The sequence below is a fragment of the Pseudophryne corroboree genome, chromosome 9, assembly GCF_028390025.1.
Source record: "Pseudophryne corroboree isolate aPseCor3 chromosome 9, aPseCor3.hap2, whole genome shotgun sequence".
Classification (NCBI taxonomy): domain Eukaryota; kingdom Metazoa; phylum Chordata; class Amphibia; order Anura; family Myobatrachidae; genus Pseudophryne; species Pseudophryne corroboree.
Genome location: NC_086452.1, coordinates 320,979,657 through 321,003,417, shown reverse-complemented (window position 1 = coordinate 321,003,417; position 23,761 = coordinate 320,979,657). Strand labels below are relative to the sequence as shown.

Here is a 23,761-nt window from a genome sequence, read left to right as displayed (position 1 = left end):
ACCTCTCCCCCCCCCCCCCCGCACCTCCCACGACACTCACAGCATCCACCACATCTGCCCCCCACTCGCACCACACGCCCACCCCCGCCCGCTGCACTCCCTCCCCCACCCGTAGCACACCCTACATCACCCGCACCACCCCCGCACCTCCCTAACCCTGCTACACCCCCGCACCTTACACCCCACCCGCCCCTCTCCAACCCGCGGCACCCACAGCATCCACCACATCAGCACCCACCCGCGGCACACGCCCCTCCCCCGTGCACTGCACTCCTGCCCACCCCTAGCACCTCCCTCACCCCCATACCCACCTCTCCCCCCCCCGCTACACCCCGCACCCTCCACCCCACCCGCAGCACCCACCACATCCCTCCCTCACCCACGGCACACGCCCCTCCCCCACCTGCAGCACTCCCGCCCCCTCCCCCACCCATAGCACCCACAACCTGCGGCCCCCCCATACCCCTCCCCCCCTCTACACCCCCGCACCCTCCGCCCCGCGCCACCCCGCACCCTCCCACCGGCGGCACCCACACCTGCAGCACCCCCCCGCCCTCCCCAAGCCGCGGCACTCCCGCCCCCTCCCCCACCTGTTGCACCCCCGCACCTCCCCCACCCGCGCCACCCACAGTATCCACCACATCCGCGGCATCCACCACATCCGCCTCGCGTCCCCTACCCCACCTGTAGCACCCACACCCGCAGCACCCCCCGTCCCTCCCCCATCCACGGCACTCCCGCCCGCAGCACCCCCTGCCCCTTCCCCACCCGCGGCACCCAACACATCCAGCCCCCACCCCCGGCACATGCCCCTCCCCCACCCACGGAACTCCCGCCCCCTCCCCTACCCGTATCACCCACAACCCGCAAAACCCCCGCCCCTCCCCCACCCACGGCACACCCGTACCTCCCCTACCTCCATACCCACTTCTCCCCCCGCTACACCCCCGCACCCTCCACCCCACCCTCCCCCAACCCACCTCCATACCCACCTCTCCCCCCCTCACCCTCCACCCCACCCGCACTTCCCCCACCCGCGGCACCCACAGCGTCTACCACATCCGCCCCCCACCCGCGGAACACGTCCCTCCGCCACCCGTAGCACCCACACCTGCAGCACCCGCCACCCCTCCCCCACCCACGGCACCCCCATACCCACCACTCCCCCCCGCTACACCCCTACACCCTCCACCCCACCCACCCCTTTCCCACCCGCGGCACCTACAGCATCCACCACATCTGCCCCCCACCCGCGGCACACGCCCCCCCCCATCCACAACATCCCCCTCCCACCCGCTGCACTCCCGCCCCCTCCCCCACCCGTAGCACCCACACCCACAGCACCCTCCGCCCCTTCCCCTGCCCACAGTGCATCCGGACCCCCACCACGCCCCCGCAGCCGCCACTCCCCCAGCCCCTCGGCCCCCTCCCCCACCCACATCATCTATAGACACCTTCCCCCATTCGTGGACCTACCACACCTCCCCCACCCGCAGCACCTCTGGACCATCTCCCACAGCACCTCCGGACCCCATCCACGGCTCCCCTGCAGCCACCCCTCCTCCACCCGCAGCACTTCTAGAACCCAACCTCACCCCCCCCTGCAACCCCACCTCCCCAAACACACTCCCACTACATCACCCCTCCCCCACGCACACCACCTCCAGACCCCCTCCTTCATCCACAGCCCCCCGCACCCACCCCTTCCCCACCAGCAGCATCTACACTCCCCTTCCACACCCACACCTCCCCCACCCGCACCCCCTCCCCCATCCGCGCCCCCTCCATACCTACCCCTCCCCCACCCACAGCACCTCTGCACCCTTTCCGCCATCCGTGCCACTGCACCCACCCCTCCACCACCCGCAACACCTCTGGACCCCCTCCCGCACCCACACCTCCACCACACGTAGCACCTCGGACACCATCCGCAGCCGCTACAAGTGATTCCCTGAATCAGGGTGATCAGCGCACGGATAGGCACCTCCACCTCACTGAACCCACCCCCTTTCCAAACACCCCACACACACACTGAACTTCTGTGAGTATAGATGCCACCAGTGGACATTGGATTAATTAAAAAAAGTAATACTGTGGCCATTATGTGTCTAAGCGACACTGCTACCTGTGGCCATTGTGTATAAGTGGCGCTGCTACCTGTGGGCACTGTGTGTATACGCGGCTCTGCTACCAGTGGCCATTGTGTGTATAAATGACACTGCTACCTGTCGCCATTGTGTGTATAAGTGGTGCTGATACCTGTGGCCATTGTGTGTATAAGTGACACTGCTACCAGTGGCCATTGTGTGTATAAGCGGTGCTGCTAAAAGTGGCCATTGTGTGTATAAGTGGTGCTGCTACCTGTGGCCATTGTATGTATAAGCGGCTCAGCTAGCTGTGGCCACTGTGTGTATAAGCGCCTCTGTTACCTATGGGAATTGTGTGTAGAAGTGGCACTGCTACCGGGGGCCATTGTGTGTATAAGCAACACTGCTACCTGTGGTCATTGTGTATATAAACTGCTTTGCTACCTGTGGGCACGTTGTGTATAAACGTCTCTGTTACCTGTGGGCACGGTGTGTATAAGCGGCTCTGCTACCTGTGGGCACTGTGTGTATAAGCGTCTCTGCTACCTGTGGGTGCTGTGTGTGTATAAGCGGCTCTGCTACCTGTGGGCACTGTGTGTATAAGTGGCTCTGCTGCCTGTGGGCGCTGTGTGTATAAGCGGCTCTGATACCATTGGGTATTGTGTGTGTATAAGCTGCCCTGCTACCTCTGGCCACTGTGTGGATACGTGGCTCTGATACCTGTGGCCACTGTGTGTATAAGCTGCGCTGCTACCTGTGGGCGCTGTGTGTATAAGCGGCTCTGCTACCTGTGGGTATTGTGTGTATAAGCGGCTCTGCTACCTGTGGGTATTGTGTGTATAAGCTGCCCTGCTACCTCTGGCCACTGTGTGGATACGTGGCTCCGTTACCTGTGGCCATTGTGTGTATAAGTGGCTCAGCTACCTGTGTCCATTGTGTGTATACGCGGCTCTGATACCTGTGGCCACTGTGTGTATAAGCTGCGCTACATACACTAGCAGTATATACTACACTATGTTATTCATTGTGCCCTGCGGCCACTCTTCACGCCCTCACAAAGGGCTACGTCCCCTTGACCATTGCATGCCCTTCCCCCTTGCAATATTTACCCAATAGCATAAACTTTTGTGAAGGTAATACTCCATATAATAACAATTATAGCACAGCTGAAGCCCGTGCAGGGGGGGTTAACAGGTCGTAGCCTCTTGCAACGCTATTTTCTGTCTAACATCTTCCCTCTCTTTTATCCTCTCCCTACCACCCTGCCTCTCCCTATCCTTTACCCATCGCACAGCGTTTTTCTGTACATTCCCTTTCTCCCCCCCTACACCGGTCTACCTTTTCTCAACCGGAACCCATTTCTGTATGCCCTCTATACTGCCCTGCATTTCTGGTTCTGTTATCTACCGGCCTGCGTATGTTCAAAGGCGTGCAGGGGTTAACGGGGCGTAGCCCCTAACGACGGTGTGAAGAGCGCCCGTAGGGCGCGATGAATCACCTAGTATATATATATTTCTCTAACGTCCTAGAGGATGCTGGGACTCCGTAAGGACCATGGGGATAGACGGGCTCCGCAGGAGACATGGGCACTTTAAGAAAGACTTTGACTCTGGGTGTGCACTGGCTCCTCCCTCTATGCCCCTCCTCCAGACCTCAGTTTGATACTGTGCCCAGTGGAGACTGGGTGCATTTCAGGAGCTCTCCTGAGTTTCCTGTAAGAAAGCATTTTTGTTAGGTTTTTTATTTTCAGGGAGCCTGCTGGCAACAGACTCCCTGCATCGAGGGACTGAGGAGAGAGAAACAGACCCACTTCTCTGAGTTCAGGGCTCTGTTTCTTAGGCTACTGGACACCATTAGCTCCAGAGGGATCGGTACGCAGGTCTCACCCTCGCCGTCCGTCCCAGAGCCACGCCGCCGTCCTCCTCGCAGAGCCGGAAGAAAGAAGCCAGGTGAGTATGTGAGGAAAAGACCCATCTGAGGCGGCAGAAGACACTTGGATCTTCACTGAGGTAACACACAGCACTACAGCTGTGCGCCATTGCTTCCCTTCACCTCACACACTTCGGTCACCGTAAGGGTGCAGGGCGCGGGGGGGGGCGCCCTGGGCAGCAATATAAACCTCTCTTACGGCACAGATGTATATATACATGTACAGCTGGGCACTGTACATGTATAAAAAGAGCCCCCGCCATGTATTGAAAAAATTGAGCGAGACAGAAGCCCGCCGCCAAGGGGGCGGGGCTTCTCCCTTAGCACTCACCAGCGCCATTTTTTCTCCACAGCACCGCTGAGAGGAGGCTCCCCGGACTCTCCCCTGCTTGACACACGGTGACAGTGGTTTTTAAAGTAGAGGGGGGGCACATAATTGGCGCAGATACATAAAACAGCGCTGCTGGGTAAACATTAATTTACTGTGTTATTCCTGGGTCATATAGCGCTGGGGTGTGTGCTGGCATACTCTGTCTCTCCAAAGGGCCTGGTGGGGAACCTGTCTTCAGAAAAGAGCTTCCCTGTGTATGTGTGGTGTGTCGGTACGTGTGTGTCGACATGTCTGAGGCTGAGGGCTCACCTAAGGAGGAGGGGGAGTTTATGAATGTTAGGTTTCCGTCGGCGGTGCCGATGCCGGACTGGATGGATATGTGGAATGTTTTAAGTGCAAATGTTAATTTATTGCACAAAAGACTAGACAAAGCCGAAGCTGGGGCACAGTCAGGGAGTCAACCCATGCCTGTCCCTATGTCGCCGGGACCTTCGGGGTCTCAGAAGCGCCCACTATCCCAAATAGTTGACACAGATACCGACACGGATTTAGACTCCAGTGTCGATTACGATGATACAAAATTACAGCCAAAGGTGGCTAAAGGTATTCGATATATGATTATCGCAATAAAAGATGTGTTGCATATCACTGAGGAACCCCCTGTCCCTGACACGAGGGTACACATGTATAAAGGAAAGAAACCTGAGGTCTCCTTTCCCTCCTCACATGAGCTGAACGAAGTATGTGAAAAAGCGTGGGAAACTCCAGACAAAAAACTGCAGATTCCCAAAAGGATCCTAACAGCGTATCCTTTCCCGTCGCAGGACAGGATACGGTGGGAATCCTCCCCTTTGGTGGACAAGGCCTTGACGCGCTTATCAAAAAAGATAGCGCTTCCATCCCAAGATACGGCTACCCTCAAGGATCCTGCTGACCGCAAGCAGGAGGTTACCCTGAAGTCCATTTACACACATTCTGGTACGTTACTCAGACCGGCTATTGCGTCGGCCTGGGTTTGTAGTGCTGTAGCAGCATGGACAGATTCCTTATCAACGGATATTGAGACTCTTGATAAGGATACCATTTTATTGACCCTAGGGCATATAAAAGATGCGGTCTTGTATATGAGGGATGCTCAAAGAGACATTAGTTTACTGGGTTCCAGGATAAACGCTATGTCTATTTCTGCTAGGCATGTCTTATGGACCCGACAGTGGACTGGTGATGCCGACTCCAAGAGACATATGGAGTTGTTGCCTTACAAGGGTGAGGAATTGTTTGGAGAGGGACTCTCGGACCTAGTCTCCACGGCTACGGCAGGTAAATCAAATTTTTTGCCATATATTCCCTCACAATCTAAGAAAGCGCCTCATTATCAAATGCAGTCCTTTCGTTCCAATAAAAGCAAGAGAGCACGTGGATCGTCCTTTCTTGCCAGAGGTAAGGGCAGAGGGAAAAAGCTGCATAACACAGCTAGTTCCCAGGAACAGAAGTCCTCCCCGGCCTCTGCAAAATCCACCGCATGATGCTGGGGCTCCCCTGAGGGAGTCTGCTCCTGTGGGGGCACGTCTTCGACTGTTCAGCCACGTCTGGGTCCACTCACAGGTGGATCCATGGGCAATAGAAATAGTTTCCCAGGGTTACAAGCTGGAATTCGAAGAAGTGCCTCCTCGCCGGTTTTTCAAATCGGCCCTACCGAAACAACCCCTGGAAAGGGAGATAGTGTTACATGCGATTCACAAATTGTGTCTTCAACAAGTGGTGGTAGAGGTTCCCCTGCTTCAAAGAGGGCAGGGGTACTACTCAACTCTGTTTGTGGTTCTGAAACCGGGCGGTTCGGTCAGACCTATTTTAAATTTAAAATCCCTGAACCTTTACTTAAAACGGTTCAAGTTCAAAATGGAATCGCTCAGGGCGGTCATCGCCAGACTAGAAGGGGGAGATGTTTTGGTATCTCTGGACATAAAGGATGCATACCTGCATGTCCCCATATATCCTCCTCATCAGGCGTACCTGAGATTTGCGGTACAGGATTGTCATTACCAATTTCAGACGTTGCCGTTTGGGCTTTCCACGGCCCCGAGAATTTTCACCAAGGTAATGGCGGAAATGATGGTGCTCCTGCGCAAGCAGGGTGTCACAATTATCCCGTACTTGGACGATCTCCTCATAAAAGCGAGATCACGGGAGAAGTTGCTGAACAGCGTATCACTTTCACTGAATGTGTTACAGCGACACGGCTGGATTCTCAATATTCCAAAGTCGCAGCTGAATCCTACAACTCGTATGCCCTTCTTGGGCATGATTCTGGACACAGACCAGAAAAGGGTTTTTCTTCCGACGGAAAAAGCGCAGGAACTCATGACTCTAGTCATGAACCTGTTGAAACCAAAACAAGTGTCAGTACATCATTGCACTCAAGTTCTGGGAAAGATGGTGGCAACATATGAAGCCATTCCATACGGCAGATTCCATGCAAGGACTTTCCAATGGGACCTATTGGACAAATGGTCCGGGTCGCATCTGCAATTGCATCAGCGGATCACCCTGTCCCCCAGGGCCAGAGTGTCTCTCCTGTGGTGGCTAAACAGTGCTCACCTTCTAGAGGGCCGCAGGTTCGGCATTCAGAACTGGATCCTGGTGACCACGGACGCGAGCATCCGAGGTTGGGGAGCAGTCACACAGGGAAGAAATTTCCAAGGACTTTGGTCAAGTCAAGAGACTTGTCTTCACATCAGCATCCTGGAACTAAGGGCCATATACAACGCCCTACGTCAAACGGAGATCTTACTTCGCAATCGACCAGTTCTGATCCAGTCAGACAACATCACCGCAGTAGCTCATGTAAACCGCCAAGGCGGCACAAGGAGCAGAGTGGCAATGGCGGAAGCCACCAGAATTCTTCGCTGGGCGGAGAATCATGTAAGCGCTCTGTCAGCAGTGTTCATTCCGGGAGTGGACAACTGGGAAGCAGACTTCCTCAGCAGACACGATCTGCATCCGGGAGAGTGGGGACTTCATCAGGAAGTCTTCGCGCAGATTGCAAGTCGGTGGGGACTACCCCAAATAGACATGATGGCATCCCGTCTCAAGAAAAAGCTACAAAGGTGTTGCGCCAGGTCAAGAGACCCTCAGGCGGTAGCTGTGGACGCCCTAGTGACACCGTGGGTGTTCCAGTCGGTATATGTGTTTGCTCCTCTTCCTCTCATACCCAAGCTGTTGAGGATAATAAGAAAAAGAGGAGAGAGAACAATTCTCATTGTTCCAGATTGGCCACGAAGGACCTGGTATCCGGATCTGCAAGAAATGCTCACAGAAGATCCGTGGCCTCTTCCTCTAAGGTAGGACCTGTTACAACAAGGTCCCTGTCTGTTCCAAGACTTACCGCGGCTGCGTTTGACGGCATGGCGGTTGAACGCCGGATCCTAGCAGAAAAAAGTATTCCGGATGAGGTCATTCCTACGCTAATAAAGGCTAGGAAGGACGTGACGTCTAAACATTATTACCGAATATGGCGAAAATATGTTTCTTGGTGTGAGGCCAGGAATGCTCCTACGGAAGAATTCCATCTAGGCCATTTTCTTCACTTCCTACAAACTGGAGTGAATTTAGGCCTAAAATTAGGCTCCATTAAAGTTCAGATTTCGGCCTTATCCATTTTCTTTCAAAAGGAATTGGCCTCTTTACCTGAAGTACAGACTATTGTGAAGGGAGTACTGCATATTCAGCCTCCTGTTGTACCTCCGGTGGCGCCTTGGGACCTTAACGTGGTGTTTAAGTTTCCTTAAGTCACATTGGTTTGAACCACTTAAAACAGTGGAGTTGAAATATCTCACTTGGAAGGTGGTCATGTTGTTAGCCTTGGCTTCGGCTAGGCGAGTGTCGGAATTGGCGGCTTTATCACATAAAAGCCCCTATCTGGTTTTCCATATGGATAGAGCGGAGTTGCGGACCCGTCCTCAATTCCTATCTAAGGTGGTCTCATCCTTTCATATGAACCAACCTATTGTCGTGCCTGTGGCTACACGTAACTTGGAGGATTCAGAGTCCCTTGATGTGGTCAGGGCTTTGAAAATTTACGTGGCCAGAACGACTAGGATCAGAAAAACAGAAGCACTGTTTGTCCTGTATGCAGCCAACAAGGTTGGCGGCCCTGCTTCAAAGCAGACTATTGCTCGCTGGATCTGTAACACGATTCAGCAGGCGCATTCTACGGCAGGATTGCCGTTACCGAAATCGGTTAAGGCCCATTCCACTAGGAAGGTGGGCTCGTCTTGGGCGGCTGCCCGAGGGGTCTCGGCATTACAGCTGTGCCGAGCTGCTACTTGGTCGGGGTCAAACACCTTTGCAAAGTTCTATAAGTTTGATACCCTGGCTGAGGAGGACCTCCTGTTTGCTCAATCGGTGTTGCAGAGTCATCCGCACTCTCCCGCCCGTTTGGGAGCTTTGGTATAATCCCCATGGTCCTTTACGGAGTCCCAGCATCCTATAGGACGTTAGAGAAAATAAGATTTTAAACCTACCAGTAAATCTTTTTCTCGTAGTCCGTAGAGGATGCTGGGCGCCCGTCCCAAGTGCGGACTACTTCTGCAAGACTTGTATATAGTTATGGCTTACATAAGGGTTATGTTATTGTTTCATCGATTTTGGGCCGATGATATGTTGTTGTTCATACTGTTAACTAGATAGTATATCACAAGTTATATGGTGTGATTGGTGTGGCTGGTATGAATCTTGCTGTCACGATCCGGGTATCTGGACGCCATTTCTTACCCATCAGATGCCTCCTAAGGCTGGCTCAGCGCTCCAGGACCGGATCCCATCTGTTATCCTAATGTTCACATTCCTGCATCCTCTCCTGTCACTCTGGGACGCTGTCACAGTAAACGCCATATTACACCTGGCATGGCGTCTCCCGCGGCCTCCGCCGCCGTCCCTGAACTTCTGCATGCAGAGTGTTTGAGTGGCGATTACGTCAGCCGCGGCCTCCGCTGTGTCCGCGTGGTTGGATGTGCATCTGTCAGCCTGGCGCCTCCTGTCTCCGGTGGCCGGCGCCGCCATTACTGTTTTCATTACCACATGGATTACAAACCAAACTTCCCTCCAAGTGTCTGCATGGGCGCAGCCATCTTGGATTCTGTCAGCTGATCATTTCCACCAATCTGTTCTCAGTATTGGTAATCTGCATAATTGCCTAGCCAATCCCTTCCTTGCTGCAGGTATAAATACACTGTGCCTGAGCAAGGAAGGCGTCAGTGCTTTGGTTGTCAAACCTAGTTCCTGTTTGTCTCTCTCCTGTGATTGTCTTCCAGGTTCCAGCTCCTGTCTCAAGACTTCCACCATAGAGACCCGCACCAGCATTCCACCTGCGGTGTAGCCTGACTCTCCAATCCATTGTGGATTCATCTGTTTCCAGCTACAACATTACCTGCTTCCAGCTCAGCTTCCAGCAGAGTACAGCTTCCCTTAAAGGGCCGGTGTCCTTTCTACACTTTACCACTCTCCACCGGTATTATTATTTCTCCGCTCTCAAGTTCTACATTTCAGTTCATATTTCATCGCTCCCAAGTTCATTTATTATTTAACTGGTTCCAGCCAGTATCCACTCCGTGCTAACAACAGTCTGGTTCCAGCCAGTATCCACAGCAGCTGTTTTACCTTCAGCAACCCAGCTTTTCCTGGAACACCAGCTGGCACAATCCTGGGTTATCTCCATTGCTACAGTCGGGCCTGGTAAGGACTTTCCATCTCGAAGATCATAAGAACTATCTCACACTACCAGTGCCCTGTGGCTCCTGCCATCCTGTAGTACCCAGGAACTGTATTTATTATTTGCTGACTTTTACGTTTTCTTTTACTGCTGCTGTGTTGCGGAGTTGTCATAATAAACATCATTGACTTTTATCCAAGTTGTCGTGGTCACGCCTTCGGGCAGTTATTATTCATGTTACTTACATGTCCAGGGGTCTGATACAACCTCCCAGGTTCCGGTACATCTCAGCCCCTACAACTGAGGCTGCCTCCCGTCAGCTCAGGCCCTCAGTTGTGACAGTAAGCACTGACCTAATGAATCCAGCCGGAGACCAGGATCAAGCGGCCAGGCCGATGCAAGAACTGGCAGCCCGACTAGAACATCAGGAGGCTGCACAGGGCCACATCATCCGCTGTCTCCAGGATCTCTCTACTCGGCTGGATGGGATTCAGACAACTCTCCGTGGATCAGGCGCATCTGGTGCGTCAACCACAGTGACTCCAGCTATAACCCCACCCACCTTACCCATTTCTGCTCCACGTCTTCATCTTCCAACGCCAGCAAAATTTGACGGATCTCCAAGATTCTGCAGGGGATTTCTCAACCAGTGTGAGATTCAGTTTGAGCTACAACCTGGCAATTTTCCCAGTGACCGTACAAAAATTGCCTACATCATCTCTCTTCTCAGTGGCTCCGCCCTTGACTGGGCATCACCGTTATGGGAGAGGTCCGACACCCTGCTATCTTCTTACACTGCATTCGTGTCAACATTCAGGCGCATCTTCGACGAGCCAGGCCGGGTAACCTCAGCTTCATCCGAGATTCTCCGTTTACGCCAGGGGTCACGTACTGTAGGACAATATCTGATACAGTTCCAGATCCTGGCATCCGAACTGGCATGGAACGACGAGGCCCTGTATGCTGCATTCTGGCATGGCTTATCTGAGCTTATTAAAGATGAGTTAGCTACCAGAGACTTACCTTCTAAGTTAGATGAGCTAATCTCACTCTGCACGAAAGTTGATTTACGTTTCAGAGAGAGAGCAACTGAGCGTGGAAGATCATCTGCTCCAAAATCTTCTGCTCCTCCTCCTCGTCAACTGTCACCATCTAAAGATGAGCCCATGCAAATTGGCCGTTCCCGTTTAACTCCTGCTGAGCGCCGAAGACGTCTCTCTGAGTCTCTTTGTCTTTACTGTGCAGCTCCGTCTCACACCATCAATGCCTGTCCCGAACGTCCGGGAAAACTCCAAACCCTAGCTCGCCCAGGAGAGGGCCGGCTAGGAGTAATGATCTCCTCTCCATCTCCTCAAGATTGTAATCTCCCAGTCTCGCTTCAAGTTGCTCAACGTTATCGGAACGTCATTGCCCTCCTTGATTCCGGAGCAGCTGGGAACTTTATTACTGAAGCCTATGTTAAACGGTGGTCCCTACCCACCGAGAGACTTCCTTCCTCCTTTTCCTTAACTGCCGTGGATGGCAGTAAAATTTTTGATACTGTTATTGCTCTAAGGACTCTACCAGTTCGTCTGAGAGTGGGAGTTCTTCATTCCGAACTTATTTCACTTTTAGTGATTCCAAGAGCCACACATCCTGTGGTCCTGGGCCTTCCATGGCTCCGTCTTCACAATCCTACAATTGATTGGACGACTACGCAAATCCTGGCATGGGGTTCCTCCTGTGCAGAGACATGTTTGTTTAAAGTATTGCCTGTCTGTTCTTCCTCCCCCAGGTCGTCTGATGTTCCACCTCCTCCATATCAAGATTTCACGGATGTGTTCAGTAAAGCTTCTGCTGATATCCTTCCTCCTCATAGAGAATGGGACTGCCCGATTGATCTCGTTCCAGGGAAGGTTCCACCTCGAGGCCGAACTTATCCGTTGTCTCTGCCTGAGACGCATTCTATGGAGGAATACATTAAAGAGAACCTAGCAAAGGGGTTCATTCGACCTTCTTCTTCCCCAGCCGGCGCAGGCTTCTTTTTTGTAAAAAAGAAAGATGGTGGTCTGCGGCCGTGCATCGACTACAGAGGTTTGAACGACATTACCATCAAGAACCGTTATCCTTTACCCCTGATTACTGAGCTCTTTGACAGAGTTAGCGGAGCTACCATCTTTACAAAGCTGGACTTGCGAGGTGCATACAATCTCATCCGGATCCGTGAGGGTGACGAGTGGAAGACCGCCTTTAACACCCGTGACGGACATTATGAGTACCTCGTCATGCCCTTCGGATTGAGCAATGCTCCAGCTGTCTTCCAGCATTTTGTCAATGAGATTTTCAGAGACATTCTATACCGTCATGTCGTGGTCTATCTAGACGATATCCTCATTTTTGCCAACGATTTAGAGGAACATCGTTTTTGGGTTAAAGAGGTTCTGTCCCGTCTCCGTGTCAATCATCTCTATTGCAAATTAGAAAAATGCGTCTTTGAAGTCAAGTCCATTCCGTTTCTAGGGTACATTGTGTCCGGTTCCGGACTAGAGATGGATCCTGAGAAACTACAAGCAATTCAGAATTGGCCGGTACCCTTAACCCTCAAAGGGGTCCAGAGGTTCTTAGGGTTCGCCAATTATTACCGAAAGTTTATACGAGACTTTTCCACCATTGTGGCGCCTATTACTGCTTTCACCAAGAAGGGTGCTAACCCGTCCAAGTGGTCTGAAGAAGCCATGCAAGCTTTTCATCTTTTAAAACAGAGGTTCATCTCTGCGCCTGTCCTGAAACAGCCTGACATCGACTCTCCTTTCATCCTAGAGGTGGATGCCTCCTCCGTTGGAGTAGGAGCGGTGTTATCTCAGAGGGCTAAAGATGGCCATTTACATCCTTGCAGTTTCTTCTCCCGGAAGTTCTCCCCAGCTGAGCGCAACTATGCCATTGGCGACCAGGAGTTGCTAGCCATCAAGCTCGCTCTAGAAGAGTGGAGGTATCTGTTGGAGGGAGCTTCTCATTTAATCACCATACTTACAGACCACAAGAACCTTTTATACCTGAAGGGCGCACAATGTCTCAACCCTCGTCAGGCCAGATGGGCACTTTTCTTTTCCAGGTTCGACTTTAAACTCCAGTTCTGTCCGGGCTCTCAGAATCGCAAGGCCGATGCCCTTTCCCGCTCATGGGAGCAAGAAAATGAGTCAGAGTCTTCAGACAAGCATCCTATTATAAATCCGTTGGCATTCTCCACGGTAGGGATGGACTCTACGCCCCCATCAGGGAAAAGTTTTGTGAAGCCGATGCTAAGGAAGAAGCTCATGCATTGGGCCCATGCTTCCCGTTTTGCCGGACATACAGGTATCCAAAAAACCCTGGAGTTTATCTCTAGGTCCTATTGGTGGCCAACTCTGAAAAAGGACGTCTTGGAGTTTATTGCATCTTGCCCAAAGTGTGCCCAACATAAAGTATCCCGCCAGTCGCCTGCGGGGCAACTGGTTCCACTATCCGTTCCCCGTCGACCATGGACCCACTTGTCGATGGATTTCATTACAGACTTACCCATGTGCAACAAGTTCAATACCATCTGGGTGGTAGTTGACCGGTTCACCAAGATGGCACACTTCATTCCTCTCACCGGTCTTCCGTCAGCTTCCAAGTTGGCTCAAGTATTCATACAAGAGATCTTCCGACTCCACGGTCTTCCTGAAGAAATTATCTCAGATCGAGGAGTTCAATTCACAGCCAAATTCTGGCGAAGTTTATGTCAAGTCCTCCAAGTCAAGCTAAAGTTTTCCACGGCTTACCATCCTCAGACCAATGGTCAAACCGAGAGGGTGAATCAGGACTTGGAGGCCTTCCTCCGCATCTATGTGTCCTCCTCTCAAGATGACTGGGTTCAATTACTTCCCTGGGCCGAGTTCTGTCATAACAACCAGTATCATTCTTCATCTGCTTCAACACCATTCTTCACTAACTTTGGATTCCACCCTAAAGTCCCTGAGTTCCAACCGCTTCCAGCAACTTCTGTTCCCGCAGTGGATATCACCTTGCATCAGTTTGCCAATATCTGGAAGAGCGTACGATCAGCTCTGCTCAAGGCATCGTTCAGGTACAAGAAGTTTGCGGATAAGAAGCGTCGAGCAGTTCCTGCTTTCAAGGTGGGTGATCGGGTATGGTTATCCACGAAGAATTTGAGGTTAAGAGTTCCCAGTATGAAGTTTGCACCTCGCTATATCGGTCCTTTCAAGATTGAACAAGTCATCAATCCTGTTGCTTACAGACTCCAGTTGCCTCCCTTCTTAAAAATACCCAGGACATTCCATGTTTCCCTGTTGAAACCGCTGATCTTGAATCGGTTTCATTCCTCACTTCCTCCAACTCCGAAAGTCCAAACTCAACGAGGCGTTGAGTATGAAGTGGCCAAGATCCTGGACTCACGTCACCGTTACGGTCAACTACAATATCTTATTGACTGGAAGGGTTATGGTCCTGAGGAACGTTCATGGACCAATGCTTCTGATGTCCATGCTCCTGCCTTGGTCCGGAGATTCCATTCCAAGTTTCCTCAAAAGCCAAAGAAGTGTCCTGGGGCCACTCCTAAAGGGGGGGGTGCTGTCACGATCCGGGTATCTGGACGCCATTTCTTACCCATCAGATGCCTCCTAAGGCTGGCTCAGCGCTCCAGGACCGGATCCCATCTGTTATCCTAATGTTCACATTCCTGCATCCTCTCCTGTCACTCTGGGACGCTGTCACAGTAAACGCCATATTACACCTGGCATGGCGTCTCCCGCGGCCTCCGCCGCCGTCCCTGAACTTCTGCATGCAGAGTGTCTGAGTGGCGATTACGTCAGCCGCGGCCTCCGCTGTGTCCGCGTGGTTGGATGTGCATCTGTCAGCCTGGCGCCTCCTGTCTCCGGTGGCCGGCGCCGCCATTACTGTTTTCATTACCACATGGATTACAAACCAAACTTCCCTCCAAGTGTCTGCATGGGCGCAGCCATCTTGGATTCTGTCAGCTGATCATTTCCACCAATCTGTTCTCAGTATTGATAATCTGCATAATTGCCTAGCCAATCCCTTCCTTGCTGCAGGTATAAATACACTGTGCCTGAGCAAGGAAGGCGTCAGTGCTTTGGTTGTCAAACCTAGTTCCTGTTTGTCTCTCTCCTGTGATTGTCTTCCAGGTTCCAGCTCCTGTCTCAAGACTTCCACCATAGAGACCCGCACCAGCATTCCACCTGCGGTGTAGCCTGACTCTCCAATCCATTGTGGATTCATCTGTTTCCAGCTACAACATTACCTGCTTCCAGCTCAGCTTCCAGCAGAGTACAGCTTCCCTTAAAGGGCCGGTGTCCTTTCTACACTTTACCACTCTCCACCGGTATTATTATTTCTCCGCTCTCAAGTTCTACATTTCAGTTCATATTTCATCGCTCCCAAGTTCATTTATTATTTAACTGGTTCCAGCCAGTATCCACTCCGTGCTAACAACAGTCTGGTTCCAGCCAGTATCCACAGCAGCTGTTTTACCTTCAGCAACCCAGCTTTTCCTGGAACACCAGCTGGCACAATCCTGGGTTATCTCCATTGCTACAGTCGGGCCTGGTAAGGACTTTCCATCTAGAAGATCATAAGAACTATCTCACACTACCAGTGCCCTGTGGCTCCTGCCATCCTGTAGTACCCAGGAACTGTATTTATTATTTGCTGACTTTTACGTTTTCTTTTACTGCTGCTGTGTTGCGGAGTTGTCATAATAAACATCATTGACTTTTATCCAAGTTGTCGTGGTCACGCCTTCGGGCAGTTATTATTCATGTTACTTACATGTCCAGGGGTCTGATACAACCTCCCAGGTTCCGGTACATCTCAGCCCCTACAACTGAGGCTGCCTCCCGTCAGCTCAGGCCCTCAGTTGTGACACTTGCCCTTGGATTACAAAAATCCTTTCCTTGTACTGTCCGTCTCCTCTGGGCACAGTTTCTCTAACTGAGGTCTGGAGGAGGGGCCTAGAGGGAGGAGCCAATGCACACCCAGAGTCAAATTCTTTCTTAAAGTGCCCATGTCTCCTGCGGAGCCCGTCTATCCCCATGGTCCTTACGGAGTCCCAGCATCCTCTTCGGACTACGAGAAAAAGATTTACCGGTAGGTTTAAAATCCTATTATCATATATCTACATACATTAATTATATATATATATATATATATATATATATATAACAGAAACTATCCAAATGACCCTGATCAAAAGTTTACATACCCCAGTTCTTAGTACTGTGTATTGCCCCTTTTAACATCAATGACAGCTTGAAGTCTTTTTTGGTAGTTGTGGATGAGGCTCTTTATTTTCTCAGATGGTAAAGCTGCCCATTCTTCTTGGCAAAAAGCCTCCAGTTCCTGTAAATTCTTGGGCTGTCTTGCATGAACTGCACGTTTGAGATCTCCCCAAAGTGGCTCAATGATATTGAGGTCAGGAGACTGAGATGGCCACTCCAGAACCTTCACTTTATTCTGCTGTAGCCAATGACAGGTCGACTTGGCCTTGTGTTTTGGATCATTGTCATGTTGGAACGTCCAAGTACGTCCCATGCGCACCTTCCGGGCTGATGAGTGCAAATTTTCCTCCAGTATTTCAGATAACATGCTGCATTCATCTTGCCATCAATTTTGACCAAGCTTCCAGTGCCTTTGTAGCTCACACATCCCCAAAACATCAGCGATCCACCTCCGTGTTTCACAGTAGGAATGGTGTACCTTTCATCATAGGCCTTGTTGACTCCTCTCCAAATGTAACGTTTATGGTTGTTGCCAAAAAGTTCAATTTTGGTCTCATCACTCCAAATGACTTTGTACTAGAAGTTTTGAGGCTTGTCTCTGTGCTGTTTGGAGTATTGTAAGCGGGATGCTTTGTGGCATTTGCGTAGTAATGGCTTTCTTCTGGTGACTCGACCATGCAGCCCATTTTTCTTCAAATTCCTCCTTATTGTGCATCTTGAAACAACCACACCACTTTTTTTCAGAGAGTCCTGTATTTCAGCTGAAGTTATTTGTGGATTTTTCTTTGCATACCGAACAATTTTCCTGGCAGTTGTGGCTGAAATTTTTGTTGGTCTACCTGACCGTGATTTGGTTTCCACAGAATCCCTAATTTTCCACTTTTTAATTAGAGTTTGAACACTGCTGATTGGCATTCTCAATTGCTTGGATATCTTTTTATATCCCTTTCCTGTTTTATACAGTTCAATTACCTTTTTCCGCAGATCCTTTGACAATTCTTTTTCTTTCCCCATGACTCAGAATCCAGACACGTCAGTGCAGCACTGGATGAAAGATGCAAGGGTCTTTCAGGAGTCCAGAAACTCACTGACCTTTTATACACACAGACTGATTACAAGCAAACAGATCACAGGTGAGGATGGTTACATTTAGTAGCCATTCAAACCCGTTTGTGTCAACTTGTGTGCATGTTATCAGGCCAAAATCTCCAGGGTATGTAAACTTTTGATCAGGGTCATTTGGGTAGTTTCTGTTGTCATTATGATTTAAAAAGAGTAAACACAGTTGTTGGACAATAAATGGCTTCACACAAACCATTAACCACGAGTGAAAGAAAAGTTTGTGAGTTATCATTCATATTCTCTGACAAATGGCCAGAAAATCACAAATTCTGCTAGGATATGTAAACTTATGAGCACAACTGTATATGCCATCATCTCAGTATGGGACCCAAAAATGTGGGATTTTGGATAAGGGATATTCAGCCTGTAGAACAACATTAGTTTCCAAAATAGCACATTTCTGGTGCTTTCAAATAATTGCTACTTGTCTTTTTATATTATAAGAGAAGCATAACATTATTTTTTGTAATTGTATGAAGTATATTTATTAGGATTATTTAATTTGCTAATTTCTTTCTGTTCAAAAGGCTGAATTAGATGCCCGCATGAAGTCCCTCGAAATGAGATTCCAGGGCCTAGAGAATGCACACAAAATGATGAAACATGCTGAAACAGGATCTAATGCAGTTACCGGTCTCAGCCGAGATGAGGTGGTTCAAGTCTTCAAAGAACTATCCATCACCAAAGAGTCAGCTTTGAGAGCAGGGATACTGCAGGAAGGTGCAACAATGACTAAGGTAGAATTTGTCAATAGAAGGTTATTTTGTCACTGTCAAACGTGCAGAACATGTTGACTGTATAGAGTCATCTTATGGGCTTGTGGCCTTCTATTTTCTAGAGTGAACTCAGAACATTGCGAGAGGAGCAGCAGGATAATCTACAGGACATTCTGCAGAAAATGCATCAGATGTCCAAGGTGAGAAAAGCATTATACACGGTCGAGTCACATTATTATGACCACCTCCTACATTTGACGTCAGAAGTGTATAGCCCACGAAGTACGTCACTTGTCGTGCGCTAGCTTGGTAGGTATATAAGGCGTGTGATAGGCCATCTGCACACATATCACTCGTTGTTGTCATGGGTAAAAGGGGGGAGATTTATCCGAATTGCAAAAAGGGATAATTATCGGCATTTGGGTTGAGGATGGAACAGCGCAGTTTGTGAACTGTTTGCGTGCTGCTGTGATGAAGGTGTATCATGACTGGACAAGTGGCACCATAGTAAATAACCTGACTTTGAAACTGCTGAGCCATTGATGTGAGAGGTGCGTGTCGGCTACGAAGGTGCAAGAGCGCCGACCCACACGCTAAAGTGGAACAGCTCATCGGCAAAATTAAAATGGTGGCAACCAGACGTGTCAAAAAAGACAGTTCAGCCAATGAGCAGCTGGGGCAGTACTCAAGGGGCAAGGAGAGGGTTAGGGGCAGGAAGTAATGGGGGTAGGGAGGGGATAAGGATAGATAGCAGCTGGGAAAATAATGGGGAGGCAAGGAGAGGTTTAGGGGCAGGTAGTGCTGGAGGTAGGGGCATATAGCAGTTGGGGCAGTTCTAGAGTTGCTTCTGGTGACTGAACCTGTACCTCTATTTCTCTATCTTGCCCAAACAGCCCTACACACATATTACTATTATTATGGACTGTTACCAAAACTGTGCAAGCTTACTTATATATGGTTCTCTTCAAACTATGGACAATATGATGTTATATATACCTTCTTAACCTGTGCTATCAACAGTATACTGATCCACTGACATAATGGGGGAGATTCAATTGTTTGAAAAGTCAGTTGGGTGTCTGTTATTTCCTGTCTATTAGATAGGAAAAAACAAACACCCAACCGACTTTTCAAACATACTTGTGAAAAGGTCAGGTGCTGAATTTCGAGATTCAAACTGCCTTTACGTTTACCTCTCAAACTGCTTGAAAGAGGCACATGTATGTAAATGTGATGCTATAGAGATATATGCTGTTCTGATCCATGTTATGAATAAAGTATACTGATATATTAATACGGCTTTTCCCTCTGAACATTCATACTAAATCATACTTGCCTACTTCCGGGAGGGAGCAGCCAAGTAACATAGAAGGGGGCATGGTAATGCAATCGCATTATCGTAGCCCTGTCCACTGCTTTTCAATGCCCCATTACTGGCATTGTAAAGTGGGGGCGGGGCTATGATGACGCGATTTAGCGTGAATCGCGTCATTGCCCCGCATGCTGCAGGGATGACGGGAGGGTGAGGTGGGGGTGCAGCGGGATGCGGGAGACTTGCCCATTTCCCTGGGGAGCCGGGGTGCCACCTAATTTTCAGGATCCTCCTGGCCTTTCCGGGAATGTAGGCAAGGATGTACTAAATGTGTCAGTAAATGTAATATATTATGAAATGCATCATTTGTGAGAACTGGGAAATGCTTTTCAGGTTCTTTTAAAGGTACCACTAGACATTAGTGTCTCCGGCTTATACAGACACCATAATAAATTATTTCTTGTCCACAATTTATGAAGAGGATTTTTGTCTCTGTGTATGTCATCCACACATGATTGACACAATACTCTGATAGATTTAATGGTTTTCAAATATTGAGAGTAAAAATATTCACAAGCGTCCACTTGCGGTAAGGTGAATCACCCTTACTGATTACTATTTTTCTTTTGAAACAGGAGGTTAATTACATACCCCCCAGCAAAAAATATTTTTCCTAAAAATATTTCTCCGTGTTGTTGTATTGTAAGTAAAGTCTTAAATACTGTATTTTACCAAAGTTTGAATAAAAGTTATATTTTAACATTTTCTATACATATTGTACAAATTGTGCCCCCAAAAAGGAGTATTTTCTTCTGGTATCTCTGCCAACCTCTTCTTGGGACGGTACCCTGTTTTGATTTATTTACACTATCATCAGGTATGATAATCCTGATGATAGTGTAAATACCACTGAAACGTCTACATACCTGCCGGTCTTCTAGTTTTTATTACATTCAGTTCTGCAATCTGCACCACTGGACCCATATGATTTATCTGCGCGGGCACCACTGAAGGTACTTTTTGACCATACAGAGAAATAACATAAAAAATATATATTATATAGATAAAAGAGTGCCTTGTTCTTTCTGCACTACTACTTATTTACGTCCTGTAAACAGTCTTTTAAATGTCCACGTGTATGTATTAACCATATACTTTAAATCAAGCGCTTAACGTTGATTACCTGCTTCAGAGTCTCCTGACGCCTTTCCACCTGTGTCCTGGTTAGGTACGGTTTGGCTGCATATTTGTGGCTCTCAATCTGAAATACAGTGACCTTTTGCAAGGCTATCAGCCCATCATCGGTCAGGTTAGGGGGAGGCATTCTGCAAGCAGTGCTATCTGAAGCTGATGGTTAGGCCGATGGTTAAGCTTTGGCGCTGCTCTCTCCCAGTGTGTTCTCACTGCTGAGGTTACTCCTGCTGTCTCCAGCTGTCTGGACTTTCCATTTGTCCGCTTCTGGTCTCTTCGTTTTCCCAGCTTAGTGGGTCTCGGACAGTGTAAGGAGACACACTGGCGCTATGCAGCTCTTCACCACCTGGGCCACGGGATTGGAGATTAAATCAGGTGGGCAGCCAGTACCGTGTTAAGTCTGACATCATCAAGGGAGGATACAATGCAGGTGGCAAATGGCTGCGGCATGGGATTAGGAAAGCACAGCCAGATTATAGAGCATACTGTGGGACCCACTGATTTCTTAAAAGTGAGGCCTAGGGAGCTATTTTCAGGATTGCATTTTTGCAATCACTGCCCAGTGCTATAAAATGATGCTGTTGTGCAACCAATGCATGGTAGGTCCTTGTTTTATGGTAACAAGTGTCAGGATTACATTTTATTTCCTTGTTACAGAAAATGTATTTGCATAAACATCTTAAACTGTCTACTAGGTACCAGGGACGTGCGGTGAGCTAAATGGCTCAGGAGGCACTGTCTAGCACCAGAGCCAGATTTACACACAAAATATGAGTTATAGCATACATCTGGGCATTGTACACAGGTGCAGCAGTATAAACTCCTGGAAATTTGGTGAGTTTTGATAAGAGATGTGTGGAAAGGATACACAGGTGAGGCACTGCCTCACCTGCCATAGACTTTTTACTCCAGAGTTGTGGCTATAAAAATGATTAGAATAATGCAAAGAAGATATTTCATACATATTCTTTGTATTTTACATATACTTTATACAGTCAAAACTCTGGCACAAACGTAAGTATGACAGGAAAGGCTCTGCCTCACCCCACCGCACGTCACTGCTAGGTACAATGTCAATGTAAGGTTCCAATGGAACAGTATATGAGCCCTAGATGGGCCACATTGTGGGTACTATTTCTCCTGATAGTTATATGTATTATCTTTTATATAATAAAGCATGCATATACACACTAGGGTCAATTATGTCCAGAACCATTTAACCTACCAATGTGTTTTGGAATATAGAAGAAAAATGGGGCTCCCAAAGGAAACCTCTGTGAACTTGATAGGTCAACACAGATCGTTCCCAGGTTGGAATTAAACAACCCCCACTGTACTGATGTGGCAGCACATTGTGGGATCTATTTACTAAGCTTTGGACGGAGATAAAGTGGATGGAGCTAAAGTACCAGTCAACCACTCCTAACTGTCATTTTTCAAACCCAGCCTGTGACATGGTAGTTAGGAGCTGATTGGTTGGTACTTTATCTCCATCCACTTTATCTCCACCCATGGCTTAGTAAATTGACCCCTGTGTCACTGCCGCCTTACTACATGCTGTTTTCTCTAACGTCCTAGTGGATGCTGGGAACTCCGAAAGGACCATGGGGAATAGCGGCTCCGCAGGAGTCTGGGTACAACTAAAAGAAAGCTTTTAGACTACCTGGTGTGCACTGGCTCCACCCACTATGACCCTCCTCCAAGCCTCAGTTAGATTTTTGTGCCCGGCCGAGCTGGATGCACACTAGGGGCTCTCCTGAGCTCTTAGATAGAAAGTATATTTTAGGTTTTTTATTTTACAGTGAGATCTGCTGGCAACAGGCTCACTGCAACGAGGGACTAAGGGGAGAAGAAGCGAACCTACCTGCTTGCAGCTAGCTTGGGCTTCTTAGGCTACTGGACACCATTAGCTCCAGAGGGACCGACCGCATGGAACTGGCCTTGGTGTTCGGTCCCGGAGCCGCGCCGCCGTCCCCCTTACAGAGCCAGAAGCAAGAAGAAGTCCGGAAAATCGGCGGCATGAAGACTTCTGTCTTCACCAAGGTAGCGCACAGCACTGCAGCTGTGCGCCATTGCTTCTCATACACACTTCACACTCCGGTCACTGAGGGTGCAGGGCGCTGGGGGGAGGCGCCCTGAGCAGCAATAAAAACACCTTGGCTGGCAAAACAATCACAATATATAGCCCCAGAGGCTATATATGTGATAATTACCCCTGCCAGAATCCTTAAAAAAGCGGGAGAATAGTCCGCGAAAAAGGGGCGGAGCTATCTCTCTCAGCACACTGGCGCCATTTTTCCCTCACAGTTCCGCTGGAAGGAAGCTCCCTGGCTCTCCCCTGCAGTCTACACTACAGAAAAGGGTAAAAAAGAGAGGGGGGGCACTAAATTTAGGCGCAGTAAATATTATAGCAGCTATAGGGGACATAATTCAGTTAGTCCCTACATTATATAGCGCTCTGGTGTGTGCTGGCATACTCTCTCTCTGTCTCCCCAAAGGGCTTCTGTGGGGTCCTGTCCTCTATTAGAGCATTCCCGGTGTGTGTGCGGTGTGTCGGTACGGCTGTGTCGACATGTTTGATGAGGAAAATTATGTGGAGGCGGAGCAGATGCCCATAGAAGTGATGTCACCCCCTGCGGGGCAGACACCTGAGTGGATGGTTTTATGGAAGGAATTACGTGCAAGTGTCGACTCCTTACACAAAAAATTTGACGACATGCCAAATGCGGGACAGCCGGCTTCTCAGCTCGTGCCTGCCCAGGTGTCTCAAAGGCCATCAGGGGCTCTAAAACGCCCGCTACCTCAGATGGCAGACGCAGATGTCGACACGGATACTGATACCAGTGTCGACGACGATGAGTCAAATCTAATGTCCACTAGGGCCATTCGTTGCATGATTGAGGCATTTCGGATATAAACCCAGGTACCACTAAAAAGGGTATTATGTTTGGGGAGAAAAAACTACCCGTAGTTTTTCCCCCATCTGAAGAATTAAATGAAGTGTGTGAAGTAGCATGGGCTTTCCCCGATAAAAGATTGGTAATCCCTAAAAAATTACTAATGGCGTTCCCTTTCCCGCCAGAGGATAGGGCACGTTGGGAAACACCTC

At 49.4% G+C, this 23,761-nt stretch overlaps 1 protein-coding gene across 2 annotated transcripts in view; it reads left to right on the top strand.

Annotated features, from left to right (window-relative positions):
- SUN2 (Sad1 and UNC84 domain containing 2) overlaps positions 1–23,761 on the top strand; it is a 266,430-nt gene that overhangs the window by 170,754 nt on the left and 71,915 nt on the right. For both annotated transcript variants that reach the window (XM_063940485.1, XM_063940484.1), the window contains exons 9-10: positions 17,961–18,170; positions 18,272–18,349. In XM_063940485.1, coding sequence (XP_063796555.1) covers positions 17,961–18,170; positions 18,272–18,349 — 288 coding nt within the window. The remainder of the gene's footprint in view (positions 1–17,960; positions 18,171–18,271; positions 18,350–23,761) is intronic.